The sequence below is a fragment of the Maniola hyperantus genome, chromosome 5 (genome assembly GCF_902806685.2).
Source record: "Maniola hyperantus chromosome 5, iAphHyp1.2, whole genome shotgun sequence".
NCBI lineage: Eukaryota > Metazoa > Arthropoda > Insecta > Lepidoptera > Nymphalidae > Maniola > Maniola hyperantus.
The window spans coordinates 9866363-9887786 of NC_048540.1; the positions used below are offsets into that span (position 1 = coordinate 9866363).

The following is a 21424-nucleotide window of genomic DNA, read 5'->3' on the forward strand; positions in this document are numbered from 1 at the left end:
GGTAAAGCAGTGAAGCACATATATACCCAGGTAGGCAGTATTTGCCCATCAAAAGTAACTATTACCGTCCCCGTGTTAATGAATTGGTTTACATCATTCACTACAATTTTTCTTTTCATCCTCCTGATTTTAATGATTGGTCCGCAACCAAGTGGAACACTCATGTTGAGTAAGACTTCCTCTTCGGACCAATCATTAGGGACACCTTTTACCACACCCATGCGAGTAACATTAAATGTGGGTATAAACGCCCTGTATTTTGCGGGTTCAAGTATTGGGTTTGTCAAAAAATTGTTGGCATCCAAGTAGGTAGAAAACGCCATACTGATGCGATTTCTACCTACACGTTTTACGCTTCCGTTCACAACACCACTAAATTTGTTGTTTTTTAAAAATCTACCAAAAGTTATTGGGTGTAGAGTTGTTGAGCTATCACTTTTTTCAATTTCTTTTTGTACATGTATTACGTATGGGGCATTGTCGGATTGTTGATAATAAGCACGACCAATTGGCACACGCTTTGGCAGTGAAGATTGACTACTATTATCGGTGGGATTTGTGGATTCAGTTTGTGGATTTGAGTAAGGGGCATTCTGAACTTTATTATTGTCAGGTTCACTCTTGCATTCACAACTGTACCTTTCTCTTCCATCTCGACTTTTTGTTTTCCTTTTTCTTTTGTTACAGGTCATACAAATGCGTGAAAATATTTTTCTTTTTAACGGTTGGTCGGCATTGGACACAACGGACACGTCAGTGTCCATTGACGACTCGACCGCCGTAATTAATACGTCCATTTTTGATGTAATATTCAACGATCCTAGGGGATCTGACCCCCCGGGATCGGGAGGCCGACTTTCCATAAGTTCGAAATGTAAACTATCCTAAATTTAAAAACTTACCTATATATACAGCTAACTACTATGAAAATTTCACTAAAACTACAATATTAACAGTATAAAACAACACCAATCCTTTTCCAAATTGAATTTACAAATTAATAAAATCAAAGCACGAAAATTTCACGTCCGCCAAGTACGAAGTTTCCCGCCCTTTCCATTTCATTTATTTTATCACGAATATCTTTGCCACCACAGTTTGCCACAGACCGTATATAAACACCTCAGAATACAGAACAATTATTTATTCTGTATTCAGAGCAAAGAATTTGCAAGTACCTACTAGGTACCTACTACGTATAGGTATTCCTATGTCGATGATTCAGAGATAAACACTACCACAGGGCACAGACCAATCTCTTTGCTTCCTTTCCTTGTTCATCATTAAAAATTCATTATTATACCTACAGGTTTACTAATAGGTATAATTTTTACGACTTTTTGGACTGTGCTGTGTGATGTGTCTCGTCCTAAGCGTCCAGTCTCGTCTCGCCTATAATTATTATTAATAAGCATCATAGAGTACATTGAATATAGAGCATTGATATTTGATAAGCATGATCCCTAGAGTTATATTAGAGTAAATATGTTCCTTGCTCCTGTAGAACCAACAAAAGACGATTGCTGCAACAGTGGTTGCAACCCATGTATATTTGATGTTTATGAGAACCAGTTGAAATTGTACGAAAAGTATCAAAAACAAGGTGGCAATTCAGTTAACGTAACGGATTATGGGATCTCGCAACTTGAATATAAGAAATTTTATGTCTGTGATATCTTACAAATTAGCAACACACAAAAAATTATTTTTTTTCAAAAGTCAAAACATGATCAATGTCCGCAAGTCTGGTGGGAACCTGGTGATCACTTTCTACTCAAATACACTTCCATTAATAATGTATCTTGTACAAGAGCATATACCCCTATAAAATTAAGATTGCATGGTGAAGAAATAAGTTATGATTTCCTTATAGTGATAAGAAAATACAGCAATGGGTTAGTTTCCAATTATTTGTTTAACTTGACCATTGGAGATGAAACTTTATGGAGAGGACCATATGGTTCTTACAAGATACAACCAAACAAATATGGTAGAGTAATAATGATTGCACAAGGGACAGGCATAGCACCTTTTATATCTATTAGTCAGAGTATATTATACAATGAAGAAGACATGACTAGAATAGTTTTATTTTATTGTTGTAAGGATACTATTGAAATTTTGCTCAGAGATGAGCTGTATGAATTTAACTCTTTCTGGAACTTTTCATATAAAATTTTTTTGAGCAACAGACTCATTGAGAGCTCTAACGAGAATACAATGAATAGAAAATACAATGAACCAATTGTAAATAACAAATTCAATATTACAGAATTGGACAATTTGATACCACATCTTGATGATCAGTATCTTCTTTGCGGCTCAGTACAATTTATGAAAGAATATGAAGCTGTCCTTAAAAATGGTAATTATTCAGATAATAATATATTCCTGTTCTGAATAAAGAAGAATATCTACATTCTTATGGAATATTTTATTAGCTCAACTTTTTTTTCTAAAAGGAATGAAAATTTGAGTCACTGCATCTACAAATAATTATTATGATCTTCATCGCTACAAATCCATACTTCATACTATGTATTATGAATGCGAAAGTGTAACTGTCTGTCTGCTAGCTTTTCACAGCCCAACTGTTCAACCAATTTTGATGAAATTTGGTACGGAGTTAGCTTACATCCCGGAGATGGACATAGGCTACATCTTATCCTGGAAAATTACAGAGTTCCCACAGGATTTAAAATTCGGTTAAAAAAAATCGGTTCAGTAGTTCCAAAGATTACCCCTTACAAACAAACTTAACGACATTACCTCTTTATATAATAGTATAGAAATAGTATAGATATAGATTGGTGTAAATTACGAAATTTCGCGATTCTAACTTCAAAACTGACAGACTTTCATACAAACTTCAAACCCCTAATGCATGTTTGCATGGTGGGGCGGTCGTACGAACTACGAAGGTGTAGAAGGGAGCGCTCCATCTTAGGCTGCATTATCACTTCCCACCAGTGCCCTGTTTATCAAACGTTACAAGTCTTGTATTACAAGCGTTTCTCTTGTAAATTTGTGCATTTTTACAAGAATGCGTTTATCAAAACTACACTTTTAAACTACAAGCTACAAGTAATATCACTTGTAATACAAGTGTTTTTCACACTTGTATTTGTGGTTTTGTTCATCAAAAATGCCTTTGTAACTTGTAGCTTGTAACTTGTAACGAAAAAGTTGGAGAGCCTCCGTTGACTCTTAATTTATTTTACAAGTTATATGCAAGTATGATATTGTATAAAAGAATAATTAAATTATCTAGTACGTAGTAGTAAATCGGTAAAATAACTACAAAATAATTCAAAGGTGTAATTTTATTAAACTTATCAATGTTGCTTTTTTTAAATTTGACCAAAACGTGTCTCAATATACATACGAGTATGCTGATTGCTGGCATAATCTTTTTCGGCAGATACAAGTCCAAGCCACTGACATAGCAATAGTATCTCTTTCCACTCTGCTATTTTTTGGTCTTTAGATAATTTATCAGTAAATGCGCCAAATAAAATATCTTTTTTGTCACGAATTACTTAATTGAGGAATAATTGTAACTTTCGCATTATTAATTGTAAGTCTAACCTTAATTCATGAAAATAATGTACCCATTATTTTTATTTTAAACTTTTTGTGTAGGTACTTCCTGTTGGTGTACCGGAATAGAATAGATAAAAATAGGTAGGTAAATAAAATAAGAAGCAATAGGTTTTACAAATACATAGGTTATTTAACACAAAATTAAATTATTTGAAAAAAGTTTTATTTTTAACAATAACTTGACTAGTTATGGTACAGTAATTTCTATTTTATCGACATTTATTACGGTTGAAAAATTATTTTGCAATTTAGCAAAAATAAAGTGTTATAAATTAAAAATGCAAGTTCTACAAGTCTACAAGTCTTGTAAAATCCTACAAGTCTTGTGAAATTATTTGATAAACATAATTTACAAGAGTCCGTAAAAAGTTCTTGTAACTTGTAACTTGTGAGCTTGTACACTTGTAATGTTTGATAAACAGGGCACAGGTCTAATACAGCGAAGCGCGAGTCTGTAAATTAAAAAAAAGAAGAAAATAGACCCACAAATATTTATCGAGGGCGTCAGATATTGAGAAGGGATGTTAAGTGAATCCTCAAGTAGCTCCTATTAAAAAAACTGACGATTTGGACGCATCCAAAAGTCATGGCTGATTTGTGAAACTTTGTGACTCTCCCATTTCCTTATGTCACGCTCAAATTGTCAGATCAGTGAAATGCACACTTTTCTGCATTATAATTAACTTATCTTGTCTTAATCTGACGCGCTTGAGTAAATCCCTAAATCCCCTCTCCATAGCACTCCCTTACCATAGCATAGCACAGTTTGATTATTTACAACATCCCTATTTTGTCGAATAGAACGTGTTGTCTATTTATGGTCGGAGCATGCTAAGCAGCAGGGCGATTGTCTAAAACCTGCATAAATCATTATTACAATCTCAATTGTTCTGATTAGCTGAATTTGTGCGATTTTTGTTGCAACAATGCATTGTGGCCAATAGTGAGCGAGCATTAACCAATCAGAGATGATTCTGGTCGTGACATTGTAGCTGTCAAACAACCGCAGTAGGATCGTGACAAATTGATCAAAATGTTGGAAATTTAGGTCTTATTTAGGAAGGTGTAAATTAATACTGGATTTACACATGCGCATATTATATTAATCTATGCACATGCGCACTGGTCACTCCTATCGTTCGTCCAAATACACGCAGTCTGTTTAGTACGTAAATCGATACCGAGTAACCGAGTGGCGAGTCCGATGTGTAAATACGGCCTAACATTCAAACAAGCCGGTTGTTGAGCTAAGTTGAATGTTGGTACGTCTGTACATGATATGAGACTTGTGCCAAATGACTCCCGTCTAGACCGATGATAAAATTTAAAATATTTGATATGGATTTTTTTCGCGCCGGCGCGAACGTCGAACGGTCAATCGTGCTTTTTGCACTTGTTAGAGAAATTTAATTTTGTACATTTCGTAAAACCAAATACGTGTATAGTACAATGGTTAAATATTGGAATAAGAGATGGTGATTAAAAAGCGATTCTTGGCATTTCGGAAATAATATTTTTGGTGTAATAATGTGTTTTCGTGAATAATATTTTAACAATATAATCGGAGAACGAAAATGATAGTGTTATAAATAGCTAATTAGGAAAAAAACAGAATGGGATCCATCGTTTTAAAGAGCTTGTCTATTCTCTTGGGAATTTTCTTTATATTTGTGGGCACAACTAAGCTGTCGCCAATTATTTCAAAGGAATTGCATAAAGATTTGGTAAGTAGTCAGATATAATTTCGCATGCGTTGCTGTCAAGACAAAATTGAAAAGGTCGCTAGATGCATTAAGATTTTTGTTACGGAGCAATGTGGCTTTCTATTTTGGTATTTGGCCTGCCGCCTAATGCCCAGCGATAAGTACTGTCTTGCTGCGACAGTCAGGCGTATTCCACGTTATCGTTCTTTACAGCGGGCAACTGCTAAATTATAGGCATTTGGTAATTCTTCAAATCCACTGAGCTGATATACTTAAAATAATACCTTAATCCAATTGTTGAAAACTGACATAACTTTATACCTAGTAAAATTACATTTATACCTAAGCATTAAAGATGGCAACAATGATATTCTATATTAATCCGATATTAAAATAAGTTTATTAATAAAATGGACGACCTCCTTTCTGTAGTGTTCCTCCCGATCGAGGAGGGGCAAATCCGATTTCTAAGTTGACGATTCTAGTCAAAAGCTCTGGCTAGTTACCACCCTACCGGCAGAGCCGTTCTGCCAAGAGATTTTACAGTTCCAGTACAATGCTGCATATTAACCAAATATAAGTATGTATTATATTAGGGTTACCCATTGCTTCAACAAAAGCTGGTCAACACGATAAGGTAGCCATGCTAGTTGCTAAATGCTTCGGCATTATTTTTTAAGCGGGAGTTTTGTTTTCTAAAAACTGTCTTAACTCATAATATAAATATCTGTTTAACATCGCGAGGGTCCACCAATTTTTTTGCGATTCACGCTTTCCTAAAAGGTAAAAACCTTGAAAAAAAAGGTTCAAGATTGGCCTTTTACATCTTAGACTGCTGATTTCTAAAAAACTGCTAGTTAGGTAGTAACTTAAAAAATTTCGCTTTATTTTTCCTGGAATTTTTTTAGGTAGGTACTTAAGTAATCTTTCTATATATAAAAACTAGCTAATGCCCGCGACTTCGTACGCGTCTATTTAGGTTTTTAAAAATCCCGTGGGAACTCATCAATTTTTCGGGATGAAATTTTCCGGCCTATGTCCTTCCCCGGGATATAAGTTAACTCTGTACCAAATTTACTTAAGTAATAAAATCGCTAGAGTAATCTATCGAAAGTTATACTCGCTGTTACTAATAATACCTAAGTACATTACAAAAAACATTATTGTGAATGTTTGACGGTCGTAGTAAGTTTATACTGAGTCTGAATCTCCTACTTTGCTTTGTTGAAATTCCATTCGCACTGCAGAAAATCGGGTAAATTCTTTCTTCAACAAATTATATGACAATGCAATCGCAGTTCGATCTATGATATAACACCAGTGCCCTGTTTATCAAACGTTACAAGTCTTGTATTACAAGCGTTTCTCTTGTAAATTTGTACATTTTTACAAGAATGCGTTTATCAAAACTACACTTGTAAACTACAAGCTACAAGTAATATCACTTGTAATACAAGTGTTTTTCACACTTGTATTTGTGGTTTTGTTCATCAAAAATGCCTTTGTAACTTGTAGCTTGTAACTTGTCTTAATTTATTTTACAAGTTGTATGCAAGTATGATATTGTATAAAAGAATAATTAAATTATCTAGTACCTAGTAGTAAATAGGTAAAATAACTATAAAATAATTCAAAGGTGTAATTTTATTAAACTTATCAATGCTGCTCTTTGTACAATTGACCAAAACGTGTCTCATATACATACGAGTATGCTGCCATAATCTTTTTCGGCAGAGACAAGTCCAAGTGACTGACATAGCAATAGTATCTCTTTCCACTCTGCTATTTTTTGGTCTTTAGATAATTTATCAGTAAATGCGCCAAATAAAATATCTTTTTTGTCACGAATTACTTAATTGAAGAATAATTGTAACTTTCGAATCAGATTTCGCCATTTTTGGCGGTGTAATTCGAATAGCGAAAATTTTTAAAGTCTATCTATTTTTCCAAATTTTAAGTCTCACCTTAATTCATGAAAAAGAATGTATTATTTTTAATTTAAACTTTTTGTGTAGGTACTTCCTGTTGGTGTACCGAAAATAGGTTATTTAACACAAAATTAAATTATTTGAAAACAAAATTTATTTCTAACAATAACTTGACTAGTTATGGTACCGTAATTTCTATTTTATCGACATTTATTACGGTTGAAAAATTATTTTGCAATTTAGCAAAAATAAAGTGTTATAAATTAGAAATACAAGTTCTACAAGTCTTGTAAAATCCTACAAGTCTTGTGAAATTATTTGATAAACATAATTTACAAGAGTTTGTAAAAAAGTTCTTGTAACTTGTAACTTGTGAGCTTGTAGACTTGTAATGTTTGATAAACAGGGCACAGGTGATATTGTTGGGATATTTTGATTTTATAGGAAAAATATCAGTAAAAGGAAAAACTTGGACGTCCTGTTTGAGATATATATGTAGGCTCGCCGCCATTTAATTGTAAACACTTTGCTCGTTGAACATCGCGTCATCGTCCCCACCGTCATTGTGAGATTATAAAATGAGATGCGCAGTGTGTCACGGGACATTATTCGTGTGACTCTTTCCGAGGGCACTTCTTAGTAGACACTATGTGTGTCGTACTGTAGGTTATTATAATTGTTGTTGTGAACTAATGTGGTTTCAGTTGTTTGAGGTTATACTACTAGGTTGTGAAAGGTTGCTGTGAGTGTGTTTTGGCGATCAAGACAGGTTGTTTATCGGGTGAGTCCTTTTGTATCGTTCCAATTTGTATTAGACAAACGTGATTGTTGTAGTTGATGTTAATTGAACTAATTGTGGTGTGCTAGGTTAGCTGGTTGGTCTGGGACCGGTATGGGGACATGGTGGAGCCGGTCGCTAGGTAGGGTTAGGTTTACCTACGTTACGCTAGTGGTTTTCACGTGTAATAAGTGAGTATTACAATGATGGTAATTGAAATTACTACCTTCTAATGTCGGCCATCCCCTTTGTTCTCCGACATATATTTGAAGTAAGTGAAGATGTCCTCGAATGTAAAACAAAAAACTCTTAGAAAAAATAAGAATAAGAACATATTTAAATAAAAACAATTTAGTTTACAGCCAGTTCCAACAGATATCACCGTAAAATTGTAAATACGATTGAAATCTAACGGTAGGTAGAGGTATCCGCGACCTCCCTGGTGCAGTGGCGAGCGCTGTGGTCTTATATATAAGCGGGAGGTCCCGGGTTCGATTCCCGGCAGGAGCAGTTTCGGAATTTATAATTTCTAGAATTAGCACAGGTCTGGTTAGATGGGTGGCTACGGCCTAGTTACTACCCCTGCCGACAAATCCGTGCCGCCAAGCGATTTAGCCTTTCGGTACGATGCCGTGTAAAAACCGATATAGGGTATTGGGTTACTAAAACTGCCATACCACCCATACCCCTTCTAAGTTAGCTCTCTACCACCTTAGGACTGCAACATCACTTACCACCAAGTGAGATCGCAGTTAGAGCCATTTACGAGAAACCATGTTATCCCAAAATACCCGCGGAACTCGGGGTTGTTGATGACAGTTGACAGCTATCTACTAGGGAAACTTGATAAGTAAAAATTAACTAAATACGAAATTTCATCTAAATCGTAAGAGTCGTTTTCGAAAAACCAATTTTTTATAAATAAAGAATTGTGTACAAGAATTGCTCCTCACGACATAATATTTACCACATATTAAAGGAGTAGAGTTAATTCATAGTTAATTGTAGAAAATACTAGTGCCCTGTTTATCAAACATTACAAGTCTACAAGCTCACAAGTTACAAGAACTTTTTTACAAACTCTTGTAAATTATGTTTATCAAATAATTTCACAAGACTTGTAGAACTTGTATTTTTAATTTATACACTTTGTTTTTGCTAAATTGCAAAATAATTTTTTAACCGTAATAAATGTCGATAAAATAGCAATTACGGTACCATAACTAGTCAAAGTTATTGTTAAAAATAAAACTTTTTTTCAAATAATTTAATTTTGTGTTAAATAACCTATTTGTAATACCTATTTCTTCTTATTTTATTTACCTACCTACTTTTATTTATTCTATTCCGGTACACCAACAGGAAGTACCTACACAAAAAGTTTAAATTAAAAATAATGGGTACATTATTTTCATGAATTAAGGTTAGACTTAAAATTTGGAAAAATAGATAGACTTTAAAAAAAATCGCTATTTGAATTACACCGCAAAAATGGCGAAATCTGATGCGAAAGTTACAATTATTCCTCAATTAAATAATTCGTGACAAAAAAGATATTTTATTTGGCGCATTTACTGATAAATTATCTAAAGACAAAAAAATAGCAGAGTGGAAAGAGATACTATTGCATGCTAATCGCTTGGACTTGTATCTGCCGAAAAAGATTATGCCAGCATACTCGTATGTATATGAGACACGTTTTGGTCAAATTTAAAAAGAGCAACATTGATAAGTTTAATAAAATTACACCTTTGAATTATTTTATAGTTATTTTACCTATTTTTACTAGGTACTAGATAATTTAATTATTCTATCATACTTGCATTCAACTTGTAAAATAAATTAAGAGTCAACGGTGGCTCTCCAACTTTTTCGTTACCTACAAGTTACAAGCTACAAAGGCATTTTTGATGAACAAAACCACAAATACAAGTGTGAAAAACACTTGTATTACAAGTGATATTACTTGTAGCTTGTAGTTTACAAGTGTAGTTTTGATAAACGCATTCTTGTAAAAATGCACAAATTTACAAGAGAAACGCTTGTAATACAAGACTTGTAACGTTTGATAAACAGGGCACAGGTATTTTACCTGCTTATCTTTTTTTTTAGAGAAAAGAATATGTGAGATATGCGAAAGTATTTCCATTTTCGGAAATGTTGGATTTTAAACTACCGTCGAAATGGTATCGCAGGACTGTTGGTGGCTTAGAAATATTGTTCGGGCTGGCGTTGGCAACTATACCAAGTCGTGAGTTGATTACTGTTAATTAGGTGTGTTGAGAGGGTGCAGTTCTGTGCTTTCTTCATACTAACGTAGGAGGGTAATTACTACATCATTTGATATTGTACGCTCAAAACTAAGTATTATATCAGTTTCTCGTGTCATTATCTAGGTTTATTGATGTATATAACATTGAAATAAATATTGATCTTAAAGTCACGAGCCTTGAAATATTTTTATTTTAACACTAAAATTATGACAACTTAGGGCGTAAATAAGATTAGGAATGTGAAAATTCAATTAATTCAAATTAATAGTAATTTTTGTGTGAAAATGTTCTTTGGAAGCCCAAATACATTTGTATTTTTACAATGACTTAGTATTTTCTATTACAGATAAGATAAAGAATACAGCAAACGTTGGCCTAGTATTTCTAATGATCCTGGCTGCATATTCTCACGTTATGGTTGGCGATCCCTTCGACCGATGCGCGCCAGCTTTGGTTTTCTTCTTCATGCTCACCGGAAGACTTGTAGTCTGGTAAGAACTGGACCGCAAATATGTATTTGCAGCGATTTTTCAATCTATAACTAACGTTTGGGATATTGTATTTTATAGTCTTAATCTTATTGTATATAGAGACCTGACTGGGCTGTCAGCGCAAAATAGCTACATTCATTCGGTCGTATTCTGATCGTGTGCAGCGTTGACGTCATGTATATCGCTCTAAACTGAAGATTCTCACGTCAAATCTAACTTTAATCACAATATTTTCATACTAGTAATGTATAGGCTCGCAGGAGGTGGATGAAAAGATTAGGTGGCGATAATATCCTTATTTAATTGAATTAATATTCGGTATTATATTACTTAAGAATTTAAAAAGTCTAAAGCTAAGTGTTTCATTCTATAGTTGAGAGCCGGATATATTCCAATTCCCATATCGCGCGGTGCTGTCGTATTTCGCCGCATCAGCTCTATGCATCGTGTTTCGACGGAAACGTGGAATGAAAGTGCTTGCTCACTTAGCGGCAGCCGCTGGCTTCGCCTGCATAGCATACTCGCTGGCTGGTGTTATTGTGTGATTGTTATGTTAAATAACATCAATCAATGCAAAGAATTTAAATGCCTTCGATTCTAATGGAAAATTTTCTACATAAATTTAAACCAGTCCTTAAAATAACCAGATAGTAACCATACGCCTTGACCAATTTTTATAAGATGTAAACACGAATATCGAAATAAAATTAGTTCTATGGCATGAAATTGGCAACCAGCCAAAAATTTGGGATGACGAATCGCTTGTCGCGTAAATAATAGTGCAAATATAAATTCCAGTGTAGATACCATAGATCGTGTATTCAAAATCAAAAACATATTTTATTATTTTGAAATTATTTCCTTAAAAAAAGGGATTTACTTAGTCAAATCTATACTTAGCGAGAATAGGAATCGGATATGATTCAAGTTTTTCTGCTCGAACTTCCTGTTTTTTGAAACCCCCCGACGCGCGACGCGACGCAAAAATAGGGAGGAGTGTTGCTAGTTTTACCTTGTAAGTTTAAACGCTTTGTCTGTCAAGTGGTATCGTATCCGTCGAAGAAACGCGTAAGAACTATTTGGCGCTTCAGACCTTTTGGAGTTAGATTTTTCACTCCTAATCGTGTTCGTCGATTTCATTGACAGTTCACATACTCGGCCCATACGACGACGCGACGCTGAGGTCATATGGGCCACGTATATCGCGCTTCTTACAGCGATCACGCACTCATCCGATCCGAATCCGTGAAAATACGGATATAAAAAATATCTACGAAATAATGTCATACAAAACAAAAGGGAACGTATTTTCACGGACTCGGATCGGATGAGTGCGTAACCGCCATAACGCATTTCAGCGAGAGGTACTTGTACTTACTATATAAGGAAAATTATCATATTCGTACAAAATTAAATGAAGGATACTCTTTAAGAGAGATACGGTTCCATTTTTTAGCTGTTTTAGACGTAATAAGTTGTGATCATTATATCTAAATAATTAATTGTACCTAATAGATATATTTATTATTATTTTTAAGGTACCAAACAAGCCGTCGTGAAGAACTAGAAAAAACAGCCGCAACACAGAATGGCAACGGTTTGAAGAGGGAGTGAAATACATTCTCGAGTCTGGTAGCCAAACGTAGCTGTTTTTTGATAGATAACAAAAATAAAACCAACGTGCGAATAAGACAAATTCGAAAGGAAATAAATTAATATTTAAATTATTATTTATTCAAAATATTTCTGTGATCATTGCTAGTCATTATAATAAAATCAGACCATTACCCTTTTAAATTATTTGAAAAATTCTAGCACTTCAACCTGGAGTACATTAGTTTGTCATAATAAAAGTTTAACGTTACGTGCATAGAAAGGATACCATAGAATTCGTACCCAAAAGTGATATTAATTTAAGCTATAAGTCTTTAAGGTTATTTTGTGTGATTGTGATTTGTGAGCGTAGGATGTGTTAAACTTGTGTAACTTTACCTACTTAGGTACAATTATATAGAATTTAGCTTCTCAAACTGCCACTTTTCGGTAGATTAGAAAGTATGCTGTATGTATTTGAATTACGCACATAAATAGGTAGGTATTTATACGACATGTTTTGCTCAATTGTACTGTTCAAACTTTGTAGTAAAATAATAAGAATTTATTTCGAGATTTATTGCCATAAGATAATATTCACACCTTAGGATGGCGATACCTCACTATGTAAGTGAATAGGGTTTTTGACAGCATGTAAAATACAGGATCTATTGATGGCATACGTATTGAATATGAATTTTGGAAACCAACTATATTCGACAAAGAAAATTATTTTGATGTCTACTTTGGTCACGTGATCGTAAACGGCTGTGGTTTTTCGAGTGGTTGATGACGTCAATTGTTTGTAATCAGTCGCGTGTATAGCATAGTCAATAACCATAGGTGACGTCAAAATGATGTAAGAGACACCATATTGTCAGGAAAGCGTTTTCGCGGGATATTTAAATTTTTTTTGTTTTCGATATATGTAATTGAACGTAAAATATACAATTCTATAGAGTCCTAGACATCAGTGATTAACGTAGAACAGATTTAAAAACCTGTCAAATACCCTATTGCGTAAGTCCTTAAGCCCTTTCTTGTAGTACAAATCAATGCCCACAACTAACAAAAAGCTTTTAGTACAAAGTGACAAAATCGCAATATATGTACTTAACTAATAAAACTGCAAGTTGTTTTGAAAGTCGTGTGTGAAAATCACTATAACTTATTTATAAATAAAAATGAGTATAAAAAATATATACCTATAGTTTTATTTATTAACGTTAACTAATCTATATTATATAAAAGGAAAAGGTGACTGAATGATCTATCAACGCACAGCTCAAACTACTGGACGGATCGCGCTGAAATTCGGCATGCAGATAGCTATTATAACGTAGGCGTCCGCTAAGAAAGGATTTTTCAAAATTCAACCCCTGAAGTGGTAAAATAGTAGGGGTTTGAAGTTTGTATGAAAGTCTGTCAGTTTTGAAGTGTCTATAAAGAAGTTTTGATGTTAATATTTTTGCAATTAGCAGTATGACATATTTTATTCGGCTCCTATGTTAAAATCTCATAGTTAAAGATCAACCCTAAGGGTGTAAAATAGGGGTTTAAAATTTGTGTAGTCCACGCGGACGAAGTCGCGGGCATAAGCTAGTACATAAATGAATTTAAGTTATTATTAATCTTCCAGGGTGTATAAAATACAGGATTACACTCTTGCCTGCCCCTGCACAATACACATTATTGTTAATCTTATGATCTAAAGGACCATGGCCATTTCAAGCTAACTCAACAGTCAGGATAAGTTACTAATGTCAAACTAAAAGGTATTAGTGTATTCCATTTTATACAACCTATAGCACCTGAGATTTAGGGCAAATGTGGTGTTATGGCACATTTTTTGAATTTATTATATGAAATGATCTCTTATTATTTATTATCTTCATTTTTTTACGATCAAAACTAACAATAATAATGTACAGGCAAAACGAAATGGATGAGTCAAGCTTATTTTATCATATTTAGTATGTACATAAAAATATAAAACATTAGATTAGATACCCTCAACTTGATCCACGTGGATTTAGGATTTCGAAAAATCCCATGGGAGCTCTTTGTTATTCCGGGAGAAAAGTAGCCAGGCCCGTCCCTGGAATGCAAGTTTGCTTTCGTCAAAATTGGTGTAACGGTGAAAAGCTAGCAGACAAACAGTACTTTCGCACTTAATACTATTAATATGGATGATTATTTAATACTTTTTGTTTGGAATACTGGTAAAATTAAAAACCGCTTGTGCGCAGGGTTGTTTACTATGGTGTTTGGTCTGTTGCCAATCATCAAAATTCTAGTTTGGTATTTGAATTCAATTTTGCTCCTATTTATCCATACTAATATTACCTTTTCACAGCCAATCTGTTAACCGATTTTGACATTTAAAACAGAAATGGCTTGCATCCCGGGTCAGAACAGAGATAGCCAGCATTGCATACATAGGATATTTTTGCCCTGGAAAAACGAAGAGCTCCAACCTTATTTTGGAAAACCTAAGTAAGTAAATCTATTTGGTGCAGAGTTAGCTTGCATTGCATACCGCAAAATCAAAGTTCCCAAGGGATTTTTAAAACCTAAACCCAAACGGACGAAATCGCGGGCGTCATCTAGTCAAGCAGGTACGAACTAGAGTGAAAAAATCTTTTAATTTGAAGTAGGTTTCATATCTGTTGGGAGTTGCGAGTCATTCAGTCTATATTCACGTTTATAAAAAATTGCCCATGGTCCTTTATTATCACCAAAAAGAAAGACAATTACAAACTAAGGCGCTTGTCTGTGTGGATTGAATAGACGTCCACTGCTGGACATAGGTCTCTTGTAGGGACTTCCACAAATCCACACGCCACGGTCTTGTGCCGCCTGGATCCAACGGCTCCCTGCGACTCGTCTGATGTCGTCCGTCCACCTAGTGGGTGTGGATTTATGTTCTCAAGAATCTTGTGCATACTCGTTGATTTCCTGGATAAAAAGTAGATATCTCAGTAATTTTTTTTTTTAATTTAGTCGAAATCTATTAAGCTGATGAGCCTTAAAAAGGTAACAGATAGACACTTTCACATTTATAATACCTATTAGAATGAATAGTATAGATGTGTGCAATTAATATGGAACTATGGATTACAAGATAAACGAATTGCATCGATATAATGACAATATATGGTCAAGCGAACAAAATTTTTCACAGTTTAGAAACCAAATAAATCAGCGCCACCTCTTAGATACTAATGAACTACCTGTTTGAAAAATCCAGACATCATTGAGGTTGCATTGGTGCATAATTAAAATCTATGCACCAAGTCAAAGACGAATTGTTGTTTTGTACATCTAATCAATTTTTATGGTTCCGTACCTCAAAATGAAAAACGGAACCCTTATAGGATCACTTTGTTGTCTGTCTGTCTGTCTGTCTGTCAAGAAACCTACAGGGTACTTCCCGTTGACCTAGAATCATGAAATTTGGCAGGTAGGTAGATCTTATAGCTGACATTTGGAGAAAAATCTGAAAACCGTGAATTTAGGGTTAGATCACACAAAAAAAAAATTAAATTGTGGTCATGAACAAATTAGTATTTTCAACTTTCAAACTGAGTGACTATATCAAATGGGGTATCATATGAAAGGTCTTCACCTGTACATTCTAAAACAGATTTTTATTTATTTTTATGCATCATAGTTTTTGAATTATCGTGCAAAGTGTCGAAAAAATACGACTGTAGTACGGAACCCTCATTGCGCGAGTCTGACTCGCAATTGGCCGGTTTTTTTTACAAGAGGAAGGACCACAGAATAAAATAAAATATATCTTTATATTTTTGTGTACCTTTTGTACTATATTATTTTTGTTGATCCTATAAAGAATTTAAAATATACAAGTATAGGTTAGGTACTTAGGTAATTTAATGTAAACTTATACTAAAATAATAATATGTAGTTATAATAATTATGTACCTAATACAAAAATTAAAATACAGTAGGGGTTATCTATATCATGTTATTATAATTTATTAACAGTTCCACGTGTGAGTGTTCTGTAAGACCCATCAAATTAAACATCCAAGTAAAAATTTAGTAAAAACTTTAGTTTATACCAAATAACATTATAATAGTTGTTATATTTAACTGCGGAATGACGGTTTTATTTTGAAATAAATCCTTTTAAAATTATAATATTCTTTTTGAAATAAAAATATTTCCTTTTTAAATTATTATCTTATTGGGTGATTATACATACAATACATGAAGTGCTTATAATCAATCATTGAATATAGGTGTACACAAATATTATCATACAATGCCCATCAATTTGCGAGTCTGTACCATGTTTTTCATTCATATCATTTGACAAGTTATATTAAGAGCACATTTCAAAAACAGATGTAAGTTGCAAGCTTTATTCACAACATTTATAATTATAAACAATGGACAGTTGAAAATTTTAAGCAAAATAAATGTAGGTACATACAATTTAAGCGGGGTCTCGTCCAGTCTGAAGTAGTTCCAAGGCATTTTTTAAATTACCTATAGCAGTTTTAATGTCATCATAATTCAGTGCACTGCTTGCCCACTTGCAATACTTTTGAGCCTTCTGTATCTGTTCAGGGCTAAGTTGCGCAACATTCATTGAATTATCTCCATAGAAGGTTGATGATGGGGTAGGTTGTGGTTGCTGAGACGGGTCAAAAGGCACAAAACCTCCAGGATTAGGATCAGGAGTGTATGGCACAGGTGGCAACTGAGAAGCTGCTCTTATCGCTAGATTAGGATCTGGCAGGCTGTTGTTAAAGCTGGTTGGAACAGTTGGCAATGTAGCTGGGCTGACATTAGGGGAACCAAAAGTTTGAGAATCTGTAGAGCCAGGCTGGTTAAAGCCAAGTGTTTGAGAATCTGTAGATCCAGGTTGATTGAAGCCAAATGATTGAGAATCTGAAGAGCCAGGCTGAATGTTTTCCGTTTTATTTTCATCTTCATCTGGAATACTTCCATCAGGATTTTGCATAGGACCTACAACAATATTTAGCTAATAAGTTGCATATCAGCAAGAAAAGCAAAGTAGGTTGCAAGCAAGTCAGGACAAGACCAAAATTTTACTCCTTCGTTAACTTTACGTTTACCATAATCTTGACTTGTGCAACCCACTTTGTTTTATATGGTGTTCTTTATTTTGTTTGTTGTCAATCAATGGTAGTTTTACCGCTGGCAAAACAAAAATTAACAACAAATATCATATACAAAAATATCATATACAACAAAATAGGAGATAACTAACTGTACCTGGAACTGGAGTCTCCCCGGTTTTAAGGCAGTTGTGAATGTAAGCAGCCTTCCATCGAGCATATTTGCGGTTTTGAGCTGCTTCATCTGTCAAGTCTCCAAATGTGGTAAGAACATCATAGATTACCCCTGCAGTGTAAAATGCTTTGACTACATTCCTGAAATCAGTTCCAATTATTTTGTTAAGAACAGTTTAATCCATGTGTGGTGTGGGTAGGTAAAAAAACTTAGGGTGCATTCAAAGCAGCTGCAGTGGGATGGAAACTACACGATGTTGATATAACATTCTCTCATGTGGATCATTCCTCCCCTTCCCATGCGTAAATGGTAGAATATCTATTTCTTAGCCTAATAATACAGTGGGTAATCTTCCACATAGGTACAACTTAAAGAACCAAACGCAATTGCGCTGCGCTGCGCGACGCGACATAGCAGGTAACTACGCGTCTTGCTCCATACAAACTCATACATACTATATTTACCGCGCCGCATTGCGTCGCGCAGTGCAGCGCAACTGCGTTTAAGTTACAGACAACTCTTTTTTGAAATAAATATTATTATAAGACTAGCTGCCCTGGCGAACTTCGTTCTGCCTAACAGTCGGATAAGTGTGTAAGTAATATCTGAGTTTGATCAGAGTTTTTCATATCTGTATTTTCACAAACTTGGATCAGATGAGTGTGTGATCAAAAATTCCTCTTGAGCACTTGAGCCGGGTTGGGTCAGCTAGTAATAAATAAGTTAATAAATGCACCGTCACTACTGTACAACTTACTTTCCATAATTTTGCTCCCTATCTTGTTTGTCAGCAAACAAGAAAAGTCTCAGAGCATAATTTTCTAAATGAGCCTGAGCAACCACCTCATTGGAAATTGCCTCATTGTCCTTGTAAATCTTTTTTGCTTCTTCTAGCCAATCCATTATTGCTACAATATTAAACAATGATTTTCAATAAAAATTACTATTCATAAATTCAATATTTTATTTTATAGAACACCAACAGAATTATACAAAAAAAATTAAAATATTCAAATCCTAGGTGCCAGGTCATACATACAATGCTTTAGACAGATAAGTCGTGCAAAAGTAAAATAAAATATATGGAAATAAATAAATGGAAATATCTGGAATAACTTTTCTAAATTGCTGTTATTAGTTAGTAATTTATTTAATTATTATGCATTACTAGGTACACTTTTCAATTTTAGTTCTATCAAAACTATCACTGCCACTGGATCTTAGAGCAAAACTCAGTCTCTATTCTTACGTTGGTTTGCATTGTGTCCCCTCAATCTGGAGTATAGATTATAGTATTTTACTTAAAAACAAAAGATACATTTTGAATACTAAATTATTGACTATTCCGGTTTATCACAAAAACTTGATCAGCGGGGTGATTCGCTAACTCAGTTTCTAACACTGAATTATAGCCACCAAGCTCATTTTTTAATCCATTGAAGGTTTTCTACGAAAAAATATGTTAATATCACCCAGTGAAGCAGCAATGTAGAACCAACCAACCTCGGTGGCTATCATTTTGTGTTAGAAACTGAGTTAACGAATCACCTAGCTGGTTTGTCCTTACACCGGCATTCCTTGTGTTTGCTCGTTATATAAGTACATAGGTACACTACATGTATGTGGTACTGGATGTGTGTGGGAACCCTCAATATCAATTTAATTTTACTTTTAGAAATGCAAAGATATATATTAAGCATGTACAATATTAGACAGAATATGGGCCAGAACAAAATCTGAGCATCCTGTCTCCACGCAGGTAGTGTTTTGTAATATGTAATACCAGATGTTCGCCGAGGTCCTGCCTACTGTGGTCTTGTGATGAATAAATGAAGGGAGCGACATAGCGAGTCTTCTCATGTAAGTTTGAGAATAAATTCTTTAAACCGAAGTTTCTTGCTTAGAATCCTAATCATCCTAAAAAATAGTTCCTAGCGTCTTACCCATAAGTACTTTAGTTTCTTCAGGCGTTTTCTTGTTAGTCAGTTTTAGTCCGGCCTGTAACGCATGGAGCCTGCACCAGTATGCAACGGTAGGATCCCTACCGTCATGTTCCGCTGCAGTTTTTAAGAAATGTTGAATTGCTTTCAGACTCGGTGGGCAATCCGGAATGTTCGCAGACATAATTATTATTGACGCGTTTTTAGGACAACTTTAATATTACTGAAAGTTTTATTTAAATTCTTGGGGCGCAGTTTATCAAATTTGTTAGTTCGATAACTTGGACAGCTTTTTATATTTTGTTATTATTAATAATCAACCACCACCAACCACTAAATTACTCATTACTCATTCTTCGAACAGTTTTTTTTTTTTTTTTATTTATTTTACGGCCCTGGATAACAATCCTTTAAGGCCTTTCGAACAGTTAAAAATAAAATGACCACAGATCACTACATACTACACAGCACTACACAGACCAGTTGTTATATTGTACTACTCCCGTAGATAGAGTAATAAAGCTAGATTGATGTACTGTGTAACCGCGTATGAGATAGCGATAGCACGACGTAACGATGAATAACACGACAATTATTACTATTGTTTAGTAGTCAATATATTTTTATAAACCGATCAACAATATATTTTGTATTAAACGTTTTTTATGTGAAAACAAGTAAATAACTAATGAGAAATACAATCACGCCACGAATTCTCATGGTTTGTTTTGCAACTAAAGTTGCATTCCTTGGTTGTATTCCTGAAAAAACCGGTTACACGATAAGGGACAAAAAATAGGTTAGCTGCATCTCTGTATTATCTATATTAATGATATTATCATGGATCTATACCAATGACATTCTAAGCAAGGACATCGCACTGGCGCGCATAACAAGGGACCAAGTAAGTGTGCTTATACTCGGTGTAAGCACACTTTCTTCATTAGTCTCATGTTGACTGCAAAGCTGTCAAGATGCCTAAATGCGCGATCAAAAAGTGCCGAAATAATACGTTAACGACGCAGAAAAGAGATGGTGTGACTTACCACCGGTAAGTTAATTTTATTTACGTAAGATAACATGCGAAAAAGTGTAAAATACTTAGTAAAACCATTGAAAACACTAGAAATATTTAAATTATTTACAATGTTCCCATTCCTTTCTCTCACGCACATCGGAAAGAGACAGATGGAAGGGCGCGTCACGAATGTCGGAAAAACAAAACTGTGGAGTAGCTTTTTTTTGTTCAATGTAAAATCTATTGGCCATTATTGTATCACATTTATTTTATTATCTTTTGACGACCTCTGGTGCGCAGTGGTAGCGCGGTGGATTTGTATGACGAGGGTCCGGGGTTCGATTCCCGGCTGGGCCGATTGAGATTTTCTTAATTGGTTTAGGTCGGCTGGTGGGAGGCCTTTGGCCGTGGCTACTTACCACTCTACCGCCAAGCGATTTAACGTTCCGGTACGATGCCATATAGAAACATCTATAACAGGTGTGGATTTTACCCCACCCCTACAAGTTAGCCCGCTACTATCGTAGACTGTATCATAAATTTCCACCAGGTGTGATTGCAATCTAGGGCTAGTTTGTAGTGAAAAAAAAAACTTGCAAGTTTTCCAAAAAAAAATCCACCATCTTGAATTTTTTTCTGTTCACCAAGTAGACTTTCGGGTCCTGATCACCTTCGCCAAAGAAGCATTCTTGTATCTTTTATATTCTCCGAGATAGACACCATGAAATTTGTATGGCCGCCATCTTGAATCCGCCATTTTGGTTTTAATTTTCAGCTCCCTGTCAATTGGATGAAGTTCTGAGTGACA

General features: G+C 34.6%; 3 protein-coding genes across 5 annotated transcripts; 2 read left to right on the forward strand and 1 right to left on the reverse strand.

The window, feature by feature from the left end:
• The first annotated feature begins 1260 nt into the window (after positions 1–1260).
• Positions 1261–2400, forward strand: LOC117982436 (NADH-cytochrome b5 reductase-like). Its single transcript, XM_034968796.2, has one exon. It carries the CDS (start codon positions 1486–1488, stop codon positions 2398–2400), a length of 915 nt encoding a protein of 304 aa, XP_034824687.1. The 5' UTR covers positions 1261–1485.
• On the forward strand, positions 1849–13571 carry LOC117982439 (novel acetylcholine receptor chaperone). 2 transcript variants are annotated; one of them, XM_069498518.1, is made up of 5 exons: positions 1849–1895; positions 2273–2365; positions 10125–10263; positions 10632–10776; positions 12315–13571. In XM_069498518.1, the coding sequence occupies exons 2-5, from the start codon at positions 2345–2347 to the stop codon at positions 12388–12390; spliced, it is 381 nt and encodes a 126-aa protein (XP_069354619.1). In that variant the 5' UTR covers positions 1849–1895; positions 2273–2344; the 3' UTR covers positions 12391–13571. The 2 variants fall into 2 exon arrangements, with proteins under 2 accessions (XP_069354619.1, XP_034824692.1); XM_034968801.2 differs by lacking the exons at positions 1849–1895; positions 2273–2365 and adding an exon at positions 4821–5327.
• Positions 12637–19972, reverse strand: Vta1 (vesicle trafficking 1). 2 transcript variants are annotated; one of them, XM_069498517.1, is made up of 5 exons: positions 19602–19972; positions 18416–18566; positions 17641–17798; positions 16832–17370; positions 12637–15327 (listed from the first exon to the last, which is right to left on the reverse strand). In XM_069498517.1, exons 1-4 carry the CDS (start codon positions 19780–19782, stop codon positions 16835–16837), a joined length of 1026 nt encoding a protein of 341 aa, XP_069354618.1. In that variant the 5' UTR covers positions 19783–19972; the 3' UTR covers positions 12637–15327; positions 16832–16834. The 2 variants fall into 2 exon arrangements, with proteins under 2 accessions (XP_069354618.1, XP_034824686.1); XM_034968795.2 differs by lacking the exon at positions 12637–15327 and having other exon boundaries at positions 16747–17370.
• Between the last annotated feature and the right edge of the window lie 1452 nt (positions 19973–21424).

Bases quoted from the DNA above. Each gene is read 5' to 3' on its own strand.
- LOC117982439 (XM_034968801.2), top strand. From the start codon at position 5,217: ATGGGATCCATCGTTTTAAAGAGCTTGTCTATTCTCTTGGGAATTTTC. The intron at 5,328-10,124 runs GTAAGTAGTCAG...CTTTTTTTTTAG, and splicing joins AGGAATTGCATAAAGATTTG to AGAAAAGAATATGTGAGATA. The intron at 10,264-10,631 runs GTGAGTTGATTA...TTTCTATTACAG, and splicing joins GTTGGCAACTATACCAAGTC to ATAAGATAAAGAATACAGCA.
- LOC117982436 (XM_034968796.2), top strand. From the start codon at position 1,486: ATGTTCCTTGCTCCTGTAGAACCAACAAAAGACGATTGCTGCAACAGT.
- Vta1 (XM_069498517.1), bottom strand. From the start codon at position 19,782: ATGTCTGCGAACATTCCGGATTGCCCACCGAGTCTGAAAGCAATTCAA. The intron at 17,799-18,415 runs GTAAGTTGTACA...AACTGATTTCAG, and splicing joins AGGGAGCAAAATTATGGAAA to GAATGTAGTCAAAGCATTTT. The intron at 17,371-17,640 runs GTACAGTTAGTT...ATATTGTTGTAG, and splicing joins CGGGGAGACTCCAGTTCCAG to GTCCTATGCAAAATCCTGAT.